Source organism: Anabrus simplex, chromosome 2 (genome assembly GCF_040414725.1).
Source record: "Anabrus simplex isolate iqAnaSimp1 chromosome 2, ASM4041472v1, whole genome shotgun sequence".
Taxonomy (NCBI): Eukaryota; Metazoa; Arthropoda; class Insecta; order Orthoptera; family Tettigoniidae; genus Anabrus; species Anabrus simplex.
In genome coordinates, this window is record NC_090266.1 from 965,166,928 (window position 1) to 965,186,046 (window position 19,119).

At 40.2% G+C, this 19,119-nt stretch overlaps 1 protein-coding gene across 5 annotated transcripts in view; it reads left to right on the forward strand.

Annotated features, from left to right (window-relative positions):
• Positions 1–19,119, forward strand: part of GramD1B (GRAM domain containing 1B) — a 557,013-nt gene that overhangs the window by 391,928 nt on the left and 145,966 nt on the right. For all 5 annotated transcript variants that reach the window (XM_067141766.2, XM_067141765.2, XM_067141764.2 and 2 more), the window contains one exon: positions 13,490–13,645. In XM_067141766.2, coding sequence (XP_066997867.1) covers positions 13,490–13,645 — 156 coding nt within the window. The remainder of the gene's footprint in view (positions 1–13,489; positions 13,646–19,119) is intronic.

Genomic DNA, 19,119 nt, shown 5'->3' on the forward strand with positions numbered 1-19,119 from the left:
GAAAACATGCTTAAAAGCATCTGGATGTCTTGCCTCCCTTCTAATGACCAGAAAATTCTCACAGTTGCCGAAGGTAGCCTCAACACACTTGTGAAGAAAACCGACAAATTAATTGAATAGTCCCCTTCAACACCTAACACCTCAGTGATGACATCAACCTCTGAGCACACCTCCATCGCATCTGTACAAATTCAAATTCATGGACTGACAAAATTCTGAACTGAAATGTTGATGCAAAAAAGTCATTCTGGACATTCGTCTTTGCAACGCCATTCATCGTACCTGTTGATAAATTTAACCATAATGGGTGTTTGTATTTGTTCCCGTATGGACTTTTCTAAAGCTATTAAAAACTATTTAAAATAGTATATGCTTGGTCCACCTTCTCAGTACACATTATTCATCGAAAATCATGTATTCAAACATGTTTCGGGAACATAATACATTCCCTTTATGTGTTATAATAACATACATACATATATCATCATTGTAGATCGCTATGCCTTTCAGCGTTCAGTCTGCAAGCCTCTGTGAATTTACTGAATGTCACCATAATCCTCTATTTGCAACTAGTGCTGTGGCATCATTTTTGTTTTTATACCTCTCATCTTTAAATCGTTAAAAACTGAGTCTAACCATCGTCGTCTTGGTCTCCCTCTACTTCTCCTACCAACCATAACAGAATCCATTATTCTCCCAGGTAGCCTATCCTCCTCCATTCGCCTCATATGACCAAACCACCAAAGCCGGTTTATGCGTACAGCTTCGTCCATCGAGTTCATTCCTGAATTAGCCTTTATCTCCTCATTCCGAGTACCCTCCTGCAATTGTTCTCACGTGTTTGTCCCAGCAATCATTCTTGCTACTTTCATGTCTGTTACTTCTAACTTATGAATAAGATATTCTGAGTCCACCCAGCTTTCGCTCCTGTAAAGCAAAGTTGGTCTGAAAACAGACCAATGTACAGTAAAGATAGTGTCGTCCGGGAGCTGACTTCCTTCTTACAGAATACTGTTGATCGCAACTGCTAGCTTACTGCATTAGCTTTACTGCTCCTTGATTCAATCTCGCTTACTATATTACCATCCTGGAAGAGCATACATCCCAAATACTTGAAATTATCTACCTGTTCCAGCTTTGTATCACCAATCTGACATTCAATTCTGTTGAATTTCTTACCTACTGACATCAGTTTAGTCTTCGAAAGGCTAATTTTCATACCATACTCATTGCACCTATTTTCAAGTTGCAAGGTATTAGACTGCAGTCTTTCGCCACAATCTGCCATTAACCCATTCGCCTCACATTTAAATACCATTTGAGTTCACTAAGAAATCACATTTAAATACCGCTCTACGGCCTTCGTCATCACACTATTATTTAGAAAATCATACAAAACCAACCAGTAAATATTCCTTTCTGAAAATTTGCATGCATGATAACGAAGTAATAAACTCACCAATGCCGCTATTTTAGTACGTCTGCTGGGTGTGGTACACCTCAAAACATTCTTCTAAGTGAAGAGCTATGCCACACTTTTTGCACTGCCAGCAACTTTCACTTATTTTACCCCGGCTGTAGCACACAAAACACCTTCTTGTGACTTTTGATTTCTTCTCTGCAGGGGGAATACGCATGGGAAAGTGGGCCCGTGATTTAGCTTGTAATCTGGATGGGGTGGTGTTCGCTGAAGGTCGACCTCGAACCGAGTACTCCGACAACTGAAAAGTCTCTAGTAGCTGCTGTGCAATGCTAGTTCTGAAGTCCGTGTAGCTCATAGCAGCATGTAGCAGTGATCTTGTGATACACAGTGAAGGAATTGAAAATACACATATCTAGGAGGTAAAAGAATATTTTCCTATACCCTTTCAGTGTGCGTCGCAGGACGGGGAATAGAGCTGTAACCTGATCCTGAAGGTCAACACCACATATCCCCTTCTTGTATTCAAGGCCACACTTGGGCTTTATCACTTCTTCCCTCGGGGTCTGTCCTCTCTTTTGTCTGAGTTTGCCTGACCCTGTCATGTCAGCTTATTTGTGTTTAGTGGTGAGAAAGCAAACATCTTTGTTATCTTCCCACTTCACACACAACATACTGTTGGCAGCCCATGTCTCATACTCTCCTCGTTTTAGTTTCATCTTACTGATTTGGCGAGGCATGTCTTTTCGGTTCTGTCTAACAGTTCCAATTACATTCATCTGCTTGTTGTGTAGCCTTTTGAATAAATCTGGGGAAGAATACCAGTTATCTAAAAACAATGTATGCCCTCGGCCTAACAAGGGTTCACACATGTTGAGCACAACATTTGTACTTGCTGGCAGACTTGGATCCATTACATCATCACCCTACATAAATTTTGAATGACAGACAGTAGCCAGAACTTGATTCACAAATTTTGTAAATTTTTATTCCAAACCTAGAACGTTGAGACCTATTACACTGGACAAATGAAAGGCGGCCTCTGAACTTCATTAGACTTTCATCTAGAGCAATGTCTTGTGAAGGTGAATATATTGCTGAAAATTTGGAGCAGAAATGTTGTATTATAGGGCTAATCTTTCTTAGTTTGTCACTACTATCGACTTGTTCATCGTCAACAAAATGTAAAAATCGTGAAATTATAATAAATCTTCCCCTGCTCATGGTTTCACGAAAAATAGGAGTGTTTTTACACCTGTTCTTACTCCACTATAACTGTATTCTTGACTTTCGCACTTGTGACATTAGTATAACTGACTTTCGCACTTGTGACATTAGTATAACTAACACAAAATATGCCCTAATTTCGTCGGATGTAGTCTCAAACCATTTGTCATCGTCCTTCAACTTTTTTCTGTCAGGATTGCTCAACTGTTTTGCTGCATATGAATTTGTCTCGACAGATATTTTTTCAGACAAAGGGTTCATGTATTCACAAAAAACTGAGAGTTCAGAAAGTGGCTGCGTATCAAACTTTTTCAGTTTTTCACTAACCCCATTGTATTCACTAAACTTATGTACAACAGGTTTATTGTCACTTTTTGTCCAGTTCCAGTCAGTCAAATTAGTCTGTGCCGTGGTACGAGCTTGTTTCGAAAGACTGGGCACACTGTCATTATTTGCATCATTTTCTGTGTCATCAGAACTATTATACGCATCGCTAGTACTCGAACTAAGGACTTCAGGGTCTATTTCATCATCACAAACATCACTGCCTTCAGTATCACTCTCTAAAACACTATCTATTAGCTTCCGTATTCCTTCTTCATCAACACCAGTACATCTTCTTGACGCCATGATGGCAGCTGACAAGAGCAAAATAATATGGAAAAAGATTCTCTTATCTCTTGTTCCAGAAGTGTGCGAGAACCTGGTGAAAGGGAAGAAATTGAAGCCACATGTGTAAACTTCAGCCCAGAAAGCATACAAGTGGCATCTGTGGGTTAGTGACTGAACTACATGGATTGATATACAGTGCATCGCCGCGAGCAGAGCTTGTCATTTGATTCATATGCCACGAATAACTATGACGAGCTAGGGTCATCAAATGATGCGATTGGGTTAATACCAAGTCGTCAGCATAGGCCAGACTGCCTACTACATTTCTACCTAACTCAATCTCTCCCTGCCACTTTATACCTTTGAGCAGATGATCCATGTAAACTGCGAACAACAAAGGTGAAAGATTACAGCCTTATCTAACACCTGTAAGAACCCTGTACCAAGAACTCACTGCAGCCCAGTTGTCAACATAAATGCCTTTGATTGATTTTAATAATCTACCCTTGATCCCATAGTCCCCCCAGTATGGTGAACAACTTGTCCCTCGGTACCCTGTCCTACGCTTTCTCTAGATCTACGAAACATAAACATAACTCTCTATTCCTCTCGTAGCATTTTTCAGTTACCTGGCGCATACTGAGAATCTGATCCTGACAGCCCCTCTGTGGTTTGAAACCATTCTGGTTTTCATCCAACTTCCTCTCAACCATTGATCGCACCCTCCCTTCCAAGATGCCAGTGAATACTTTGCCTGGTATACTAATCAATGAGATACCTCGATAGTTGTTGCAATCTATCCTGTTCCCTTGCTTATAGATAGCTGCAATTACTGCTTTTGTCCAATCTGAAGGTACCTTACCAACACTTCATGCTAATATTATTCTCTGAAGCTATTTTATCCCTGCCTTCCCACTGTACTTCACCATTTCAGGTCTAATTTCATCTATTCCTGCTGCTTTGTGACAATGGAGTTTATTTACCATCCCTTCCACTTCCTCAAGTGTAATTTCACCAATATAATTTACCTCCTCCCCATGAGCTCTGTTGTCCATGACACCACCATGAAGATCTCCTTTTATGTTGCGGAAAATTTTCAAAATATTCCCTTCACCTGTCGAGTGATTCCCTGGGATCTATTATGAGATCACCTGCATTACCCAAAACACTGTTCATTTCCTCTTTCCCTCCCTTCCTAAGATTCTTTATTATTGTCCAGAAAGATTTCTCTGCTGCTTGACCTAGCCTTTCCAGGTTATTACCAAAATCTTCCCACGACTTCTTTTTGCATTCAACAACTATTTGTTTCACTCTGTTTCTTCCATCTATGTAAAATTCCCTGTCTGCATCAGCCCTTGTTTGGAGCCATTTCTGATAAGCCTTCTTTTTTTACATTTGCAAGCAGCTCTCACTTCATCATTCCAGCAAGATGTTAGCTTTTTGCCATCTTTACACACAGTTGTTCCTAGACGTTCCCTTGCTGTTGCTACTACAGCATCCCTGTACGCCACCCATTCTCTTTCTATATCCTGAAACTTACTGTCCACTTTGTAAAACTTCTCATTAATCACATCCATGTACTTCTGTCCAATTTCCTCGTCCTGGATATTTTCTATCCGTATTCGTTTGCAGAGAGATTTCACTTTCTCTATCCTAGGCCTAGAGATACTTGGTTCACTGCAGATCAGATAGTGATCTGTTTCATCGAAAAATCTCTGAAAAACCCATACATTCCTAACAGATTTCCTGAATTCAAAGTCTGTTAAGATGTTAGGATAGTTTTTTTTGCTATTTGCTTTACGTCACACCGACGCAGATAGGTCTTATGGAGACAATGGAATTGGAAAGGCCTAGGAATGGGAAGGAACCAGCTGTGGCCTTAATTAAGGTACAGTCCCAGCATTTGCCTGGTGTGAAAATTGGAAACCATGGAAAACTATCTTCAGCACTGCCGATGGTGCGGTTCAAACCCGCTATCTCCCGGCTGCAAGCTCACATGAAGTCAAATAAATATTAAAGTTTATTTATTCCACCTGTTTTATGTATTGAACAGGCGGAATAAATAAACTTTAATATTTATTTGACTTCATTGTACATTTCAGTACGGACCTAAACATGAAAATTATAACATGTAATGCAAGCTCACAGCCGTGCGCCCATAACTGCACGGCCAACTCACCCTGTAAGATATAGTCTATTATGGATCTGGTACCCCTAGCCTCCCATGTGTAGCGGTGAATAGCCGTATGCTTGAAGAATGTATTAGTAACTGCTAAACCCATACTAGCACAGAAGTCCAGCAAATGCTTCCCATTCCCATTAGCTTCCATATCTTCCCCACATTTACCAATCACCCTTTCGTATCCTTCAGTTGTATTTCCAACTCTCGCATTGAAATCGCCCATGAGCACTATCCTATCCTTGCTGTTGACCCTGACTATGATGTTATTCAATGCTTCATGAAACTTGTCAAGTTCATCCTCATCTGCACCCTCACATGGTGAATACACTGAGACAATTCTCGTCTTAATTCCTCCAACTGCCAATCTACCCACGTCATTCGCTCGTTTACATGCCTAACAGAAACTATGTTGCGTGCAATATTATTCCTGATGAACAGCCCTACCCCAGATTCTGCCCTTCCCTTTTTAACACCCGTCAAGTACACTTTATAATCTCCTATCTCTTCCTCGTTATCTCCCCTTAGGCTCCTTTCACACGGTCCACTTGCTTTCCACGCCACGCCACATCACTCCACTCCACTTCTCAGACGCCTGCTGTCCACTTCCGTCAACTTGCTGGCAACTTCTAGTCCCCACCACATATTTTGCGACTTGGTTTGAATCTGGTCCATGGATGTGAACGTTATCCTTGGGATTTATATTCTTATGAAAAGAAGGTTGAGGTGAAAGCAGAGTACTAAGGTTCATTGGGTCCATCCATAGAATTCATATCACCTAGAACAAGGAGCTCATCGTTCTTCTAGATGAACGTACCAGTGATCCAAGAATGTTCTTTAATTACTATCGTATAAGTGAGAATTTGTTTGAATTGTTGTCAATCCTTGAAGCAAGCAAAATGTATTCCGCCGATATTTTGAAACAAAAACTTCGAACTTGTGACGCACACAATGTTGACCGTTTGAAGGACTGATTTAGTGAGCTACCAATATGGCCTTGCTACTTACACCTAACTTCTGTAAATAAAACACTGGTAGTTCCCACGAATAAGATTTAATTTTTTTTACGAGTTGCTGTACGTCGCACCGACACAGATAGTTCTTATGGCGACGATGGAACAGGAAAGGGTTATGAGTGAGAAGGAAGCGGTTGTGGCCTTAATTAATTTGCCTGGTGTGAAAATAGGAAACCACGGAAAACTGTCTTCAGGGCTGCCGACAGTTGGGTTCGAACCCACTATCTACCGAATACTGGATAATGGCCGGCACTTAAGCGATTGCAGCTATCGTGCTCGGTCCAAATGAGAAAATGTTATTATGTAATTTAACTGAAAGCAGTTCTTTTGAAATAAAGACTGCTAAAAAACCTTGATTAATTATTTTTCAATGACCCATGTTATTGTAATATCGAATAAATAGTTAACATATAACACATAGCCTATACATATAGCCTATTACTGTAGTTATCAACTTCTTTCTCTTTGGAATTGTCCAGTTTGGCAAAAAGTGAAATCACTTCATGGGAAACTTCATTCCACATTTGAAGCCTTTAATTTTATTTGAATGGTCTGTTGTTCATTAATCCCACAGACAATGGCGATTTTGTATTTCTATTATTAACTTTTCAGTATCTATGAATGGAACTGAGATTTTGAAACAAAAACTTCGAACTTGTGGCGCACACAATGTTGACCGCCTGAACGAGCTAATCTGATTTAGGGAGCTTCCTGTCGCCCAGAGTGGAAGACACTTCAGGCCGGTTGACAGCAGCCTGCTGTTGACGAGAGTGGATGGATGTTGCGCCACACAAAGTGTCTCGTGTGAACGCTACCAGCCTTTTACCACACGTCTGGTGGAGCGGAGCGGAGGGGAGCGGAGCGGAGGGGAGGGGAGGGGAGGGGAGCGGAGGGGAGGGGAGCGGAGCGGAGGAGAGCGGAGCGGACCAATTCTTCTTTCTTTCTTTCTTCCATAAGCCCCATTAATATTGATAGCTCCCCATCGAATTCCATATTATTCACCTAATTGTTTCCAAGGAGTCCCTCGCCTGTCAAATGGGAGTGGGACTCCGTTACTCCCATAGATCTGAGGCTTGCTTAAAACGTTCTGAGCTCGGTAAATTCATGAAGCAGGATGCTACCCTACTTACACATAGTCCAAGTGAGGATCTCTCCTCTAACAGGTTAGGGACCACCAGTGGATTGTATAGCCCTAGCTGCCAGAGCACAAGGAAGGCCACGATTCAGAATATATCCGAGATGGCCACTCCCATTCTGTAGGAACTGGTATCCCGACTCTCAGGACCACTTACTAGGCCACTCAGCTGTTGCCCATGGTTCACAAACTAGGATGTGACTACAATAACCCACATCATGAACCAGTTATAATAATAATAATAATAATAATAATAATAATAATAATAATAATAATAATAATAATAATAATAATAATAATAAAAAACAACTTCAGTTAAGATAAATGTTTGCTGGATCATCAAAAGTTTGTTTCTAATTCTCGTCAGTGTCATCCTCCATACAAGCAGGAAACAGTTCTGGGAGTCAGTAGTGACGGCTACTGATGCAACTCGCCTACCCTGCCATACCAGAGAAGAGTACCAGTTTTTTGCCGCCTCTGGAACAGATGTAAAGACTTGCAGTCATGCAACTATCAGAAATTGATGTCTACCTATATCATGAATTCACAATGCATTTCATCCCAGATGTTACACACAAACACTCCCAGTCATTGGAGCTGATTTCCTAGCATTCTACGGAATCCTTCCAGATCTTTGCCATAATCGTCTCGTCGACTGAACCATCAACTTGACGAGTATTGGACGCATTCAGTGTATCACTTGTGTATCAGTTCCAACAATAGTTGGTGATTCACGTTATTACCAGCTACTTAGTTCATGGAAATTACACATCCATCTTGAACTGGTACAGCAGTTCGGCACTCCATGTTATTACATTATAACCAGTCCAGGTCCACCAGTTCAATTGAGACAACGTCGACTGCCACCTGAGAGGTATTCCATTGTCAAACAAGAATTTGAATTCACAGTTGCACAAGGAATTTGCTAGCAGTTCACAAGTTGTTGATCATTACCACTGCACATGATCCACAAGAAGAACAGCCGTTGGCGACCCTGTGCGAACTGCTGTCAACTGAATGCTCACACAGTTCCTGACCACTACCCAGTCCGCCACATCAAAGACTTTTTCAATCAACCTTCATGGACGTCGTGTATTCTCAACTATTGATCTTGCCCATGCTTTCCACCAAATTCCCAGGACTGCAGTTACAACTCCATTTGGGTTATATGAATTTACTTCCATGTAATTAGACCTCTGTAATACTGCCCAGACTTATCAATGTTTTATGGATGAAATCACGCGTAATCTTAATTTCTGTTATGTCTTCATTGATGACCTTTTGGTCTCATCCCGAGACGAGGACAAGCATCTCGAGCATTTACGTCAGCTATTCGCAGGATTCTGTGACCTTAAAGTAGCGATTAATTCCATAAAGTGTGTGTTTGACTCACATGAATTTCAGTTTCTGGTTATTTAGTGAACTCAAACTGAATACGGCCACCTCCAAGCAGAGTTGTAACAATAACAAACTTTTCTAAACCATCGAACATCTGAGACCACTGTAAACTTTTGGGGCTAGTCAGTTTCTACAGACATTTTATCCACTATGCAGGTACCATAGCTGCTCCTCTGAACAGATTCTTGTTAGGTAACCCAAAACCTACTCATGACCTTCACAGACTCCTGAATCAGAAGAAGCATTTCATGATCAAAAGCATGCCTTTGCCAAAACTGCACTTCTAGAACACTCTTCACTTGATACACGAGTTTCTCTAATGGGTGATGCATCACTGAAAGTAATTGGAGCATCCGTTCAGCAACATGTAAAAGGTAATTGGGAACCATGAACGTTTTTCAGCCACAAACTATTACCTTTGTAACAACAATGGTCTGTTTAGGATTGTGAACTCCATGCTGCATATGCTTCAGTAGAGAAGTTAAGGCACATGCTTAAAGGAAGATGCTTCACTCTGTTCAGCGATCACAAGCCACTCACATTTGCCTTGAAGCAGAAGCCTGAAAAGGCATCGTCCCATTAGTCACTCCACCTGGACTACATTGAGACACAACGTATTGAAGATGACTAGTCATATGCTAATATGTTCTGTGTATAAGATAGCATGGTCTATTTTCCAGAATCAACAAAACATACCAGTTTCACTTTGTGTTCTTGTAATGAAGTCCTACAACCATCCCTTTCCGTGACGTGTATGTGTTATCCATGCATTTGTGTACAGTTTCAGTTCAGGAGGAAAGTTTTGATATATTCACATTCTTGAAGCATGGGTGTTACTACTGAGCCTATCCCTAAGAATTTCTTCATTTTGCCTCTCCAAACCTTATGAGTCTTTCTTTACACAAATTTCTTCCTCAAAACTATTCAGCTTTCAAATTCATTAACTATCTTGGCAGTGTTCATAAAGTCTCTTTTGATCTTTGCATTAACACAGCTCTACCAACAATTCAGAGAATCCACTTGTGTTTTTCTGTCATATCTGGTCAACTTAAAATAAAGGTCAGCTTTGAAGGTGCAATGACAACTAGCAAACCGTAACTTGTCTAATTTCTCAGTAGAGTCCTTTATGTATATGTACAAAAAGAATGTCGAAAGAAAGAAAGAAAGAAAGAAAGCAAAACTATCTGCATACGGGCCATGAAAGCCCTGGATGGACTGAAAGATTTAAGGCTTCCACTATCCTTAACCTCAGCAGTGGGTAAGATAGAGTGATTAGCGCTATGCTCTGCTGCATTTGCACCCTGGATTTAACCAGATACTCCTTTTTGGTATAGATGAGTGAACTCTAAGACTGTTTACCCCTCCAGAAGTGGAAATCACGCTTCTAATATTTTCAACTCTCTGACAGCGAACCCACGTCCTTGAGAGTGACTTTATTACTTTAACTAGGCAGCCCCCTAATGGAATGTTAAGACTGAACAAAATCAGTCCCACAGGATAAGTTTCTTCTCAGTACTTTAGAATAACCTGACTACATATGAATGAATCATTTGAGTCATTCTGATTGCTATTTTCCTTTTCACCAGGTAAATCAGAATAATACCTTGCATAAAATCTTGCAACATCATTCCCATTCTTAATCCTGAAATTAACAATAGCTCATACCCAGTGGCGAAGCGTGAACTAAGTAAGGGGGTAGATAGAGATTTCTTTTATTTAAACTGTTTTAATCATATTATTATATGGTATTTTGTTTTCGGCGCATACATCTGTATTCAGTATTATATTAATGACTCTGAAAATAAGACAAACCCTATAACAACCTATAATCCTACGTGCACTTGCTTTATTTTTCAATATAGACGAAATAGGCCGCGGGAGTTGTCAAATAACAACATACTTTTAGTATAAAAATAGCAATATATTTCATTGTTATGTAGATTTAATAAGAGAAATAAGAAATAAATAGTTGTTCATACAAGTCATCTTAAACAATATTCTTGTAAATGAGTTTAATCCGCCTCTCCTTCATTTCGGCAAATATATCTATTACTCTCGTCTTGAAGTCAGGCGTCTTGCTAAGATTCCACAGAAATTTCTTCTCTATAGCTAGAGTTCCAATTCCTTAAATACGTTTTAATTAATTTGAATGCACTCATAGCGCGTTCACTAGAAACTGACTTTAACGGAATATACAGCATCAAGTTAAGCAATTTTTTCCGTGTGCGTACTCTGGAGTACCTTATTAAGACTGGAAGCCAATAGTTGTTGGGGTTATAATACCACAGCTAATATTGGCCGCCAAGAAAATGCACGTACTTGAAGGGTTTTGATGCTGTCATTCATTTAGTAGGTGTAAGTTTACTATACTTTGTATTTAAATATTATAAATTTATTTTAGATGTGTCTTATAATAAAGTAAATTAAAATTAATATCATTAAAAGCATGTCTAAGATGGTAGCCAATAAGAGCACCTTCATAAGAGAGATCCAAATACTAGGCAATGAGAGCAAGAAGAGACGCTGGTAAGTCTGTCTACTGGGCGGAGACATCTCGCTATAGGAAAGTCATAGTTCCACAGTCAGCACCTACAGATAGTGTTAGTGTTGCTCTGTCTGAAAGCTTTGAAAATCAAAGGGAAAATCACAGAATGGACAGCATCTACTTTCACCTATGTGCTTTGTGTAACTAACGCGAGCCTTAGCATTGCCGAAGTGAGATGAAAATAAGTAAAGCGGGGAATACAGTAATGTCACGAATCTGGAAATAATTAATGTTCTAAAAAGTAAATGAATTAACTAGACAATATTTCTTTCACAAAATGTTAAGGGTACACGCTGTCTACCCTGTCTCCCCTGACGCTTCGCCCCTGCTCACACCAATCGAAACCAATCAAAATCATCTTCTGAACAGCTAGAAAAGTAAACTCTTGTTTAACCACATGCCAACCCTCCTGTCATTCTTAAATTTCTGACAGTTCCAGGAATCAAAACCAGGCCCCCAGAGGACAGCAGCTAATAGTTCTAACCAAAATGCTATGAAGGCGGACTTCTGAACAGGTGATAGAATAAGCTCATCCTACACCAAAAATGAGTATCTGTACTTGTAGCTAGAATAGTCCATTGATACCAAGCCAGTTACAGACAAACTGTGAACAAAAATGATCTGTGTGGCAGATTTAGAGCCTCTGTGGCTCAGGTGGCAGCGTGCCGGCCTCTCACCGCTGGGTTCCGTGGTTTAAATGCCGGTCACTCCATGTGAGATTTGTGCTGGACAAAGCAGAGGTGGGACAGGTTTTCCTCTGGGTACTCCGGTTTTCCCTGTCATATTTCACTCCAGCAACACTCTCCAATATCATTTCATTTCACCTGTCATTCATTAATCATTACCCCAGAGGAGTGCGACAGGCTTTGGCAGCCGGCACAATTTCTATCCTCGCGCTAGATGCGGGCTTCATCCATCCATTTCTGTCCTGGTCGAATGACTGGAAACAGGCTGTGGATTTTCATTATGTGGCAGATTTGTAACTCAGCCAGTTCACTTAAATAATTACAAAGGCTGCTTAATATCTTTCCTAGTGTGTTGCCATTAGTAATATCCAAATGGAATATAGCTGATGTTTTGCAGGATGTTTTTCAAATGTGTTCTCTTCCAGGAATTAAAGTTTATACAAAGCCATCCTCTGAATCCATTTCCAGTTTTTTTCGCTACCTTTATATATCGGATTTTATTTGTTGAAGTAAAATTTTCTAAATGATGTAGTAATATGTTCCTGAGTTCTGCTGTTTAGGATTGGCCAAGAATTATAAATGGACAGAATTATGGCCAAACAAATCAAACATCAGGAGATCTTCCCCTCATTCTCACCAAAGTTCCTCTTTATTACAGGGGAGTTTGGAATCGGGTTTGTGGTACTTAGCCTCTCTGTGCATATCACCGGCCAGATAACAAATACAGGTCAACCACCATGATCTATCAGTTGCCCTCAATATCGTGCTAATGTTTGTCACATAATATTCCTGATTACTTGTCTTTTGACATTGACCTTTAGATTAATTAATTGGAAAGCTTACAGGTAATACTAAAATATTATCATACTCTTAGAAGAAAGGAAATATCCGAAGGGTCTATACCAGGGAAATGAATTAGATATTGTGAATGAGATTTTAATTATGATGAAGTGTGGGGAAGAGGAATCCCAGCCTCAAATATGTTAGGGAAAAAAAAAAAAAAAAAGTCAGGTCAGTGATTTAAATAGTACTTCTGGTACATTTAATATTTTACATATGCTATTATGTAACTTAAGATGCCAGTGCAGTTCTTGTGTAATAGTAGTGATACTAATTACTGCACTTTTCCCAGTCCATGGCATTCCAGTGTTACTGGTGATAACAGTTCAGCTATTATTTAAAGATTGTTCATGTTTGTAATCGTAGATATTTACTGGAATTATTAGCTGTGATTATTGTTATACAATTATTAATTTGCTTTGGCCTTGCAGCAAATGTCAATGCAAGAGATGTGGCAGTGGGTCCACACTTGCTATGGAGATGAGTTGGGTCTAACCAGTGACGACGAAGATTACATTCCACCAGTAACTGAAGAGGATAAGGTTTCTGGAATTAGTGCGCGGTTTTCCGTTGATTCCTTCTCTGAGGTAAAATCTTTCATCATAATATACTAGTGGATAACGTCTAAAATAAGAACATTTTTGCCTGTAACCTGTAGTACAATTGTGTGTCAGTGTGTGAAGTTGATTAATCTGCATATGCACTGTTAGAAATCAATATAATTAAACAAATCATTATGTTATAGTTCTATTTTTTTTTTTAAACTACTCCTTTGTTCCTGAATGTATCAGCTTTCTCTGTAATTTCTTTAGCATCCTTGCATAACATGACCAGTGCCACCTAAACCAACCATATGTCCAGTTTTATTAAACATGTTGATTCCCAGCATTCCTTTATTTTTTCACTATGAATATCCTGATGCCATTGTTTCCACCAGTTAGTTCCATTATTGATCATTACTCTGAAGCTTACATTACTACCACTTGACCACTCCCATGCATCCAGATTTACTTACCAGATACCCCCCCCCTTTTTTTTTTCTTCTTTTCTTCTTCCTTTTTTTCTGTACATTAGTGACAATCTGAATATTGAACAGCTGGGTAAAAAAAAAAATTCTTATAGTATACACAACATAAACCTTGGTAGATCAGTGGTATAATTATTTCACTCTTTTTCTCATGAATTTGAATTGAATTTGATTAGGCGTAAAGCAGATACCTTTTTCAGTATTCTGTAGTGATGTTTCATGTAAAGGAATTTTGCTGTTGATGGTGTTGTGAGACTTTTATGAAGTTGTGAAGTAATATCCTGTAATTAAGTGTGTCTATGATAAGATAAGGTGTAGTTAAAACATCATTTAATCTGCAGATCAGTGTGTGTCAAGATATGATAAGAGATTTTTTCAGTGTGGTGTGTCTTTGGGAACATGACAAGGCAGTTAGCAAGCATCGTATTTTACCCTGGGAAACTGTTATGGTTAATACACTTCTAATTTAATTTTCTTCCTTGAAATCTATAAGCCTGTTCCTTCTTCAATCCCAATTCCTCTTGTGAAATCACTAGCTGGATAGCATCACAATTATCATCACTAACAGTGTTTATTTTCAATTTTATGAATTTTCTGCACCTGGTGTTTGATCATCTTGGTTACTAAAAAATGAAGTAAGTGTAGCCCTATAGCTCCTTTTCATTTATCAGTTTAATACATTTGTATTTTGTACCCTTGTTGATACCCAATACAGTAATTAAGAGTTAGTTTAATGGATTCTCATGTTTGCACATGTGGCATGTTGGATAATATCTTGATGAAAGTGAACCATTGGTATTTTTAATATACTGTAACTTTTTTAATTTGTGTTTTGATTACTACAACTTGATCAAGGGTTCAAATATACAAGATAAGTGTAAAGTAATATATTTGCTGCTCTTTAAAACTTTCATAGACATTGTGTGGGCATTCTGTAGGATTTTCTTTTTTGTCATGCAGATTGATGTAAGGATGTTGGTAGCCCAGACCTTTTCATCAATGAGTGGGTGATAAATGTGCATGAAGAGAAAATTAAGTGCTAATAATATTATGGCCCAATAACTTAAACCTGGTACCTGGGCTGTCTAGAACTGGAACACAATCCTGAAAATCCAGTTTTGAATGTACCAACAAGTAGAAAGATAATACTTATGTACTTAATATGCTGAAAGAATTTTTTGATGAATCCCTTCTGCACCTTCATTTTGAACTGGGCAGCTATTTGGTAATTCAACAGGTTGTTCCTTAATCAAGATTTACGTCTGTCACATAAATAAGTCTGTGGAATACTATATATTCAACAAGAATATCTGTTGATAATGCAAATAAAATTTGATTTACGAATGTGAACAAGAGCTGTAAAAAACTACTTTGAGCTTCAAACTCTGTTCAAAATTTAGGGAGATTTTAGGAGCAGTTATGAATGGCAATGGATTTTTTTTAACCTCGATATCACAGCATTACGTTCCTGAGTTATAGCAGTGCTAATGGCACCTTCTACATTCACAGCATCTATTGCTGATCCTTAACTGATGTTAAAAGTTTCTTGGTTTTGTGATTTTATTTTTACACAATGTTGCACTTGGTACTCTGAATAGACATGTTCTTTTGAATGAGTGAGTTTTAAAGATGCGAACGTACATACCTTTTTTTTTATAGACTGTTATGCCTTTCACCATTCAGTCTGCAAGCCTCTGTTCTCTTCTTCTTTTTCTACCACTTTTCCCACACCTGTGGGCTCATGGGTGTGACCTGAGTCACACGTGTGGATTTAGCCCTGTTTCATGGTCAGATGCACTTCCTGACACCAACCCTCTATGGAGAGATGTAATCACAACTGTGTGCTTCTCTGGTGGTTGGAAGCATGGTGTGTTGTCTGAATATGAAGAGGAGAGTGTTGGGACAGACACAAACACCCAGTTCCGAGCCAGAAGAATTGATCAGAAGCAATTAAAATCCCTGAACCGGTCAGAATCGAACCTGGGACCCTCTGAACCGAAGGGCAGTATGCTGACCATTCAGCCAATGAGTCAGAATCTGCAAGTATCTGTGAATAAACTAAATGCCTCCACAATCTTGTATTTCCTACTAGGTCTGTGGTCTTGTTTAGTTCCACAACTCTTATTATTAAATCATTAAAAACCTAGTCCAGCTATCGTCGTCTTGGTCTTCTACTTCTCTTCTCCCCCATGATTGAGTCCATTTTTCTCCTTGGCAACACATCCTTCTTTCACATTATACAACACCCCCACTGAAGTTGGTTTATATGTACAGATCATCCACGGAGTTTATTCCCAGCATAGCTTTTATCTCCTCATTTTGAGTACCCTCCTGTCATTGTTCCCACCTGCTTTTTCCAGCAGTCATTGTCACGCACTACTTTAATGCCTGTCACTTCTAGCTTATGTATACGATATCCTGAATCCATGCAGTTTTCACTCCCATACAGCAATGTCGGTCAGAAAAGAGACTGATGTAAAAATAATTAGGCCCGGGAAAACACTTCTTTCTAACAGATTACCGTTGATCACAACAGTGAGCGGTCTGCATTAGCTTTGCTGCATCTTGATTCAGTTTCACGTAGTATACTACCATTCTGCGAGAATACACACTTGAGGTGCTTGACATGATACCCTTGTTCCAGTTTCGTAATCCCTGAGTGGCATTCAACTCTCTTAGGTTTCTTCCTTACTGACATCACTTTAGTCTTGGAAACACTAATTTTCATATCATACTTGTTGCATCTCTTTTTGTGCTCCAAGATATTAGACTGTAGGCTTCCTGCAGTCTCTCATTAACCCACTAGCGCTAATGCCTAGTTGCCATATGGCAACAGTCGGCGTTTAAATGAAGTAATTTCACTGTTTTAAATGTATGGTCTATCTGTGCGCTTATACAGCATGATTCAGTCGCTCCTTCTAATGTAGTTTTATGCAACCCACAATATTCATTCCGTCCTCAAAACATCTGCCCTGCCGGTATGCTCAGACAACACAACCGGATATCTTGGTATTTACCGTCTTACCATGATAGGACGCCATAATCTTACACTCATATTGAACACTGGAAGACATGTGTGTGCCTTCTAGATTATATGAACCTGACACACCGGCAAAGCACTAAATTGATATTGTGACTGCAGTGAACCTAATACTTGCTGTAAGCTGCCCGGTGTGCTGTGCGGAACCATAATGTAGTTGGTAAAAGCGATGCGGAGCAGGCTTGCATTTCAAGTGGGAGGTTTGAGTTCAGGGCGAAGATTACAAAATTTTGAAATATTTGTTTAATACGTACCCTACGCAATGTAAATTCAGTACCCGCTTTCATGCAAATTGTGTATGAATGAATGTGTTTGTGGCCCTAAGAAGGGCCGATTAATCAGCAGGCTGGACACTTACAGAACGGAAATAATAGGAACACGACTGTCCTGACAACGTTTTTCCGCAGTAAGTGCTTGATGTGATGACCGTTTTGGTTTATGCACATTAGGGTCCGGTGTCCAATAGATCGTCTTGCGCGCTGAAGCATTCCAGGTGTAATTGCTCGGCAGGCATCCGTGATGAGTTGCCGGAGCTGATCGGGGTTCTCCAGCGCTTGAGTGTAAACGTCGTTCTTCAAATGTCTTCACAAGCAGAAGTCTAACGGTGTTAAATCCGGTGATCTGGCGGGCCAAGAATCAGGGTCTCCACATCCTATCCATTTCCCTGGCAGATCCTCGTTCAGATGGTTACGAACAGGCAAAGTCAAATGTGGTAGAGCTCCATCCTGTTGCAACTACATCGTCAAACAATCGTGCAAGGGCACGTCCTGCAGCAGCAGTGCGAGTTCCTGACGTAGAAAGTGCAGGTAGCATGGGCCCTTCCAATGGCCCTCAAAGAAATGGCGTCCATTCAGGGGATCCCCCAGGATTCCACACCAAACATTCACTCCCCATCGTACTTGATGGGCTGCCTTTCACACCCAGTGAGGATTGTCAATAGTGCATGTTGTGGCGATTGACGTTCCCATTATTGTGGAGGTGCGATTCGTCCGAGAACAAGATGTGTGATACGAATGCTGCATCATTGTCCAGCCTGCCTAATAACCACAGACAGAATTCCATTCAAGCTTCAAAATCCCGCCCATGGAGCTTTTGGTGTAGCTGAAGATGGTATGGGTGAAATTTATGTTTATGCAGTATTCACCAGGCGGATGGCTGGCTGGTGTTCACCTGTTGTGCAGTCGCCCTTGTACTGATGTGTGGATTATTATGAGCTGCCTCCAGAACGGCCTCTTCTGTTCCACCCGATGAAACAGGCTTATCGCGGACTGGTGGCTCGTTGAAAATCGCACCTGTTGTCCTTAGGCGTCTTCCAACACAGCAGAATCTCGTAGCAGCCGGGTATCGCCTGTCGGGATACCGTTCGTGGTACTGACGTAGTGCCTTGCACGCATTTTGTCTTGCTTCCCCATAAATGAGGAGCATGTCAACGTATTCCTCTGTGGAAAACATGCTAAATGACAGCAGAGATTACAGTACATTCAGGCACTAACCAGCGGAGTATGCGCAGATTACAAGATCAATAACAGCGTCATTCTACTGTTTGAATGCGACAATCGTGGGTCTGTGTTGATGTATTCAAACATCGCACTGATGCAAAAATATTTGAACGAAGCAGGATTCGAACCGCCGCTGGTACACCGTCGATTTCTAAGTGAACGCCTAACCACATCCGCTACGCTACATCGCTGGAAACATGCTGGTAGTACGACGAGAACAGCGTACATATGCCATCCGGTTCGGTGTTTAAAACATTAATTACTGCACTGTTACCTAGTTTTACGCATTGATTCCCCCTCTTCGTTACACCCGGTCGCGAGTTACGATACATTAACATAGTTACATAGTAAAAGGACGTTTATTTGAAGGAGTCATGTTTTGCGAACGGATGATACAACATTTCGCTCGGGTTCAGCATCGTGTGTAAAATACGCTCTCTAATCATTAGTACCGTACAGTACACCTGCAGGGGAATAGCACCCCTATAACCATGT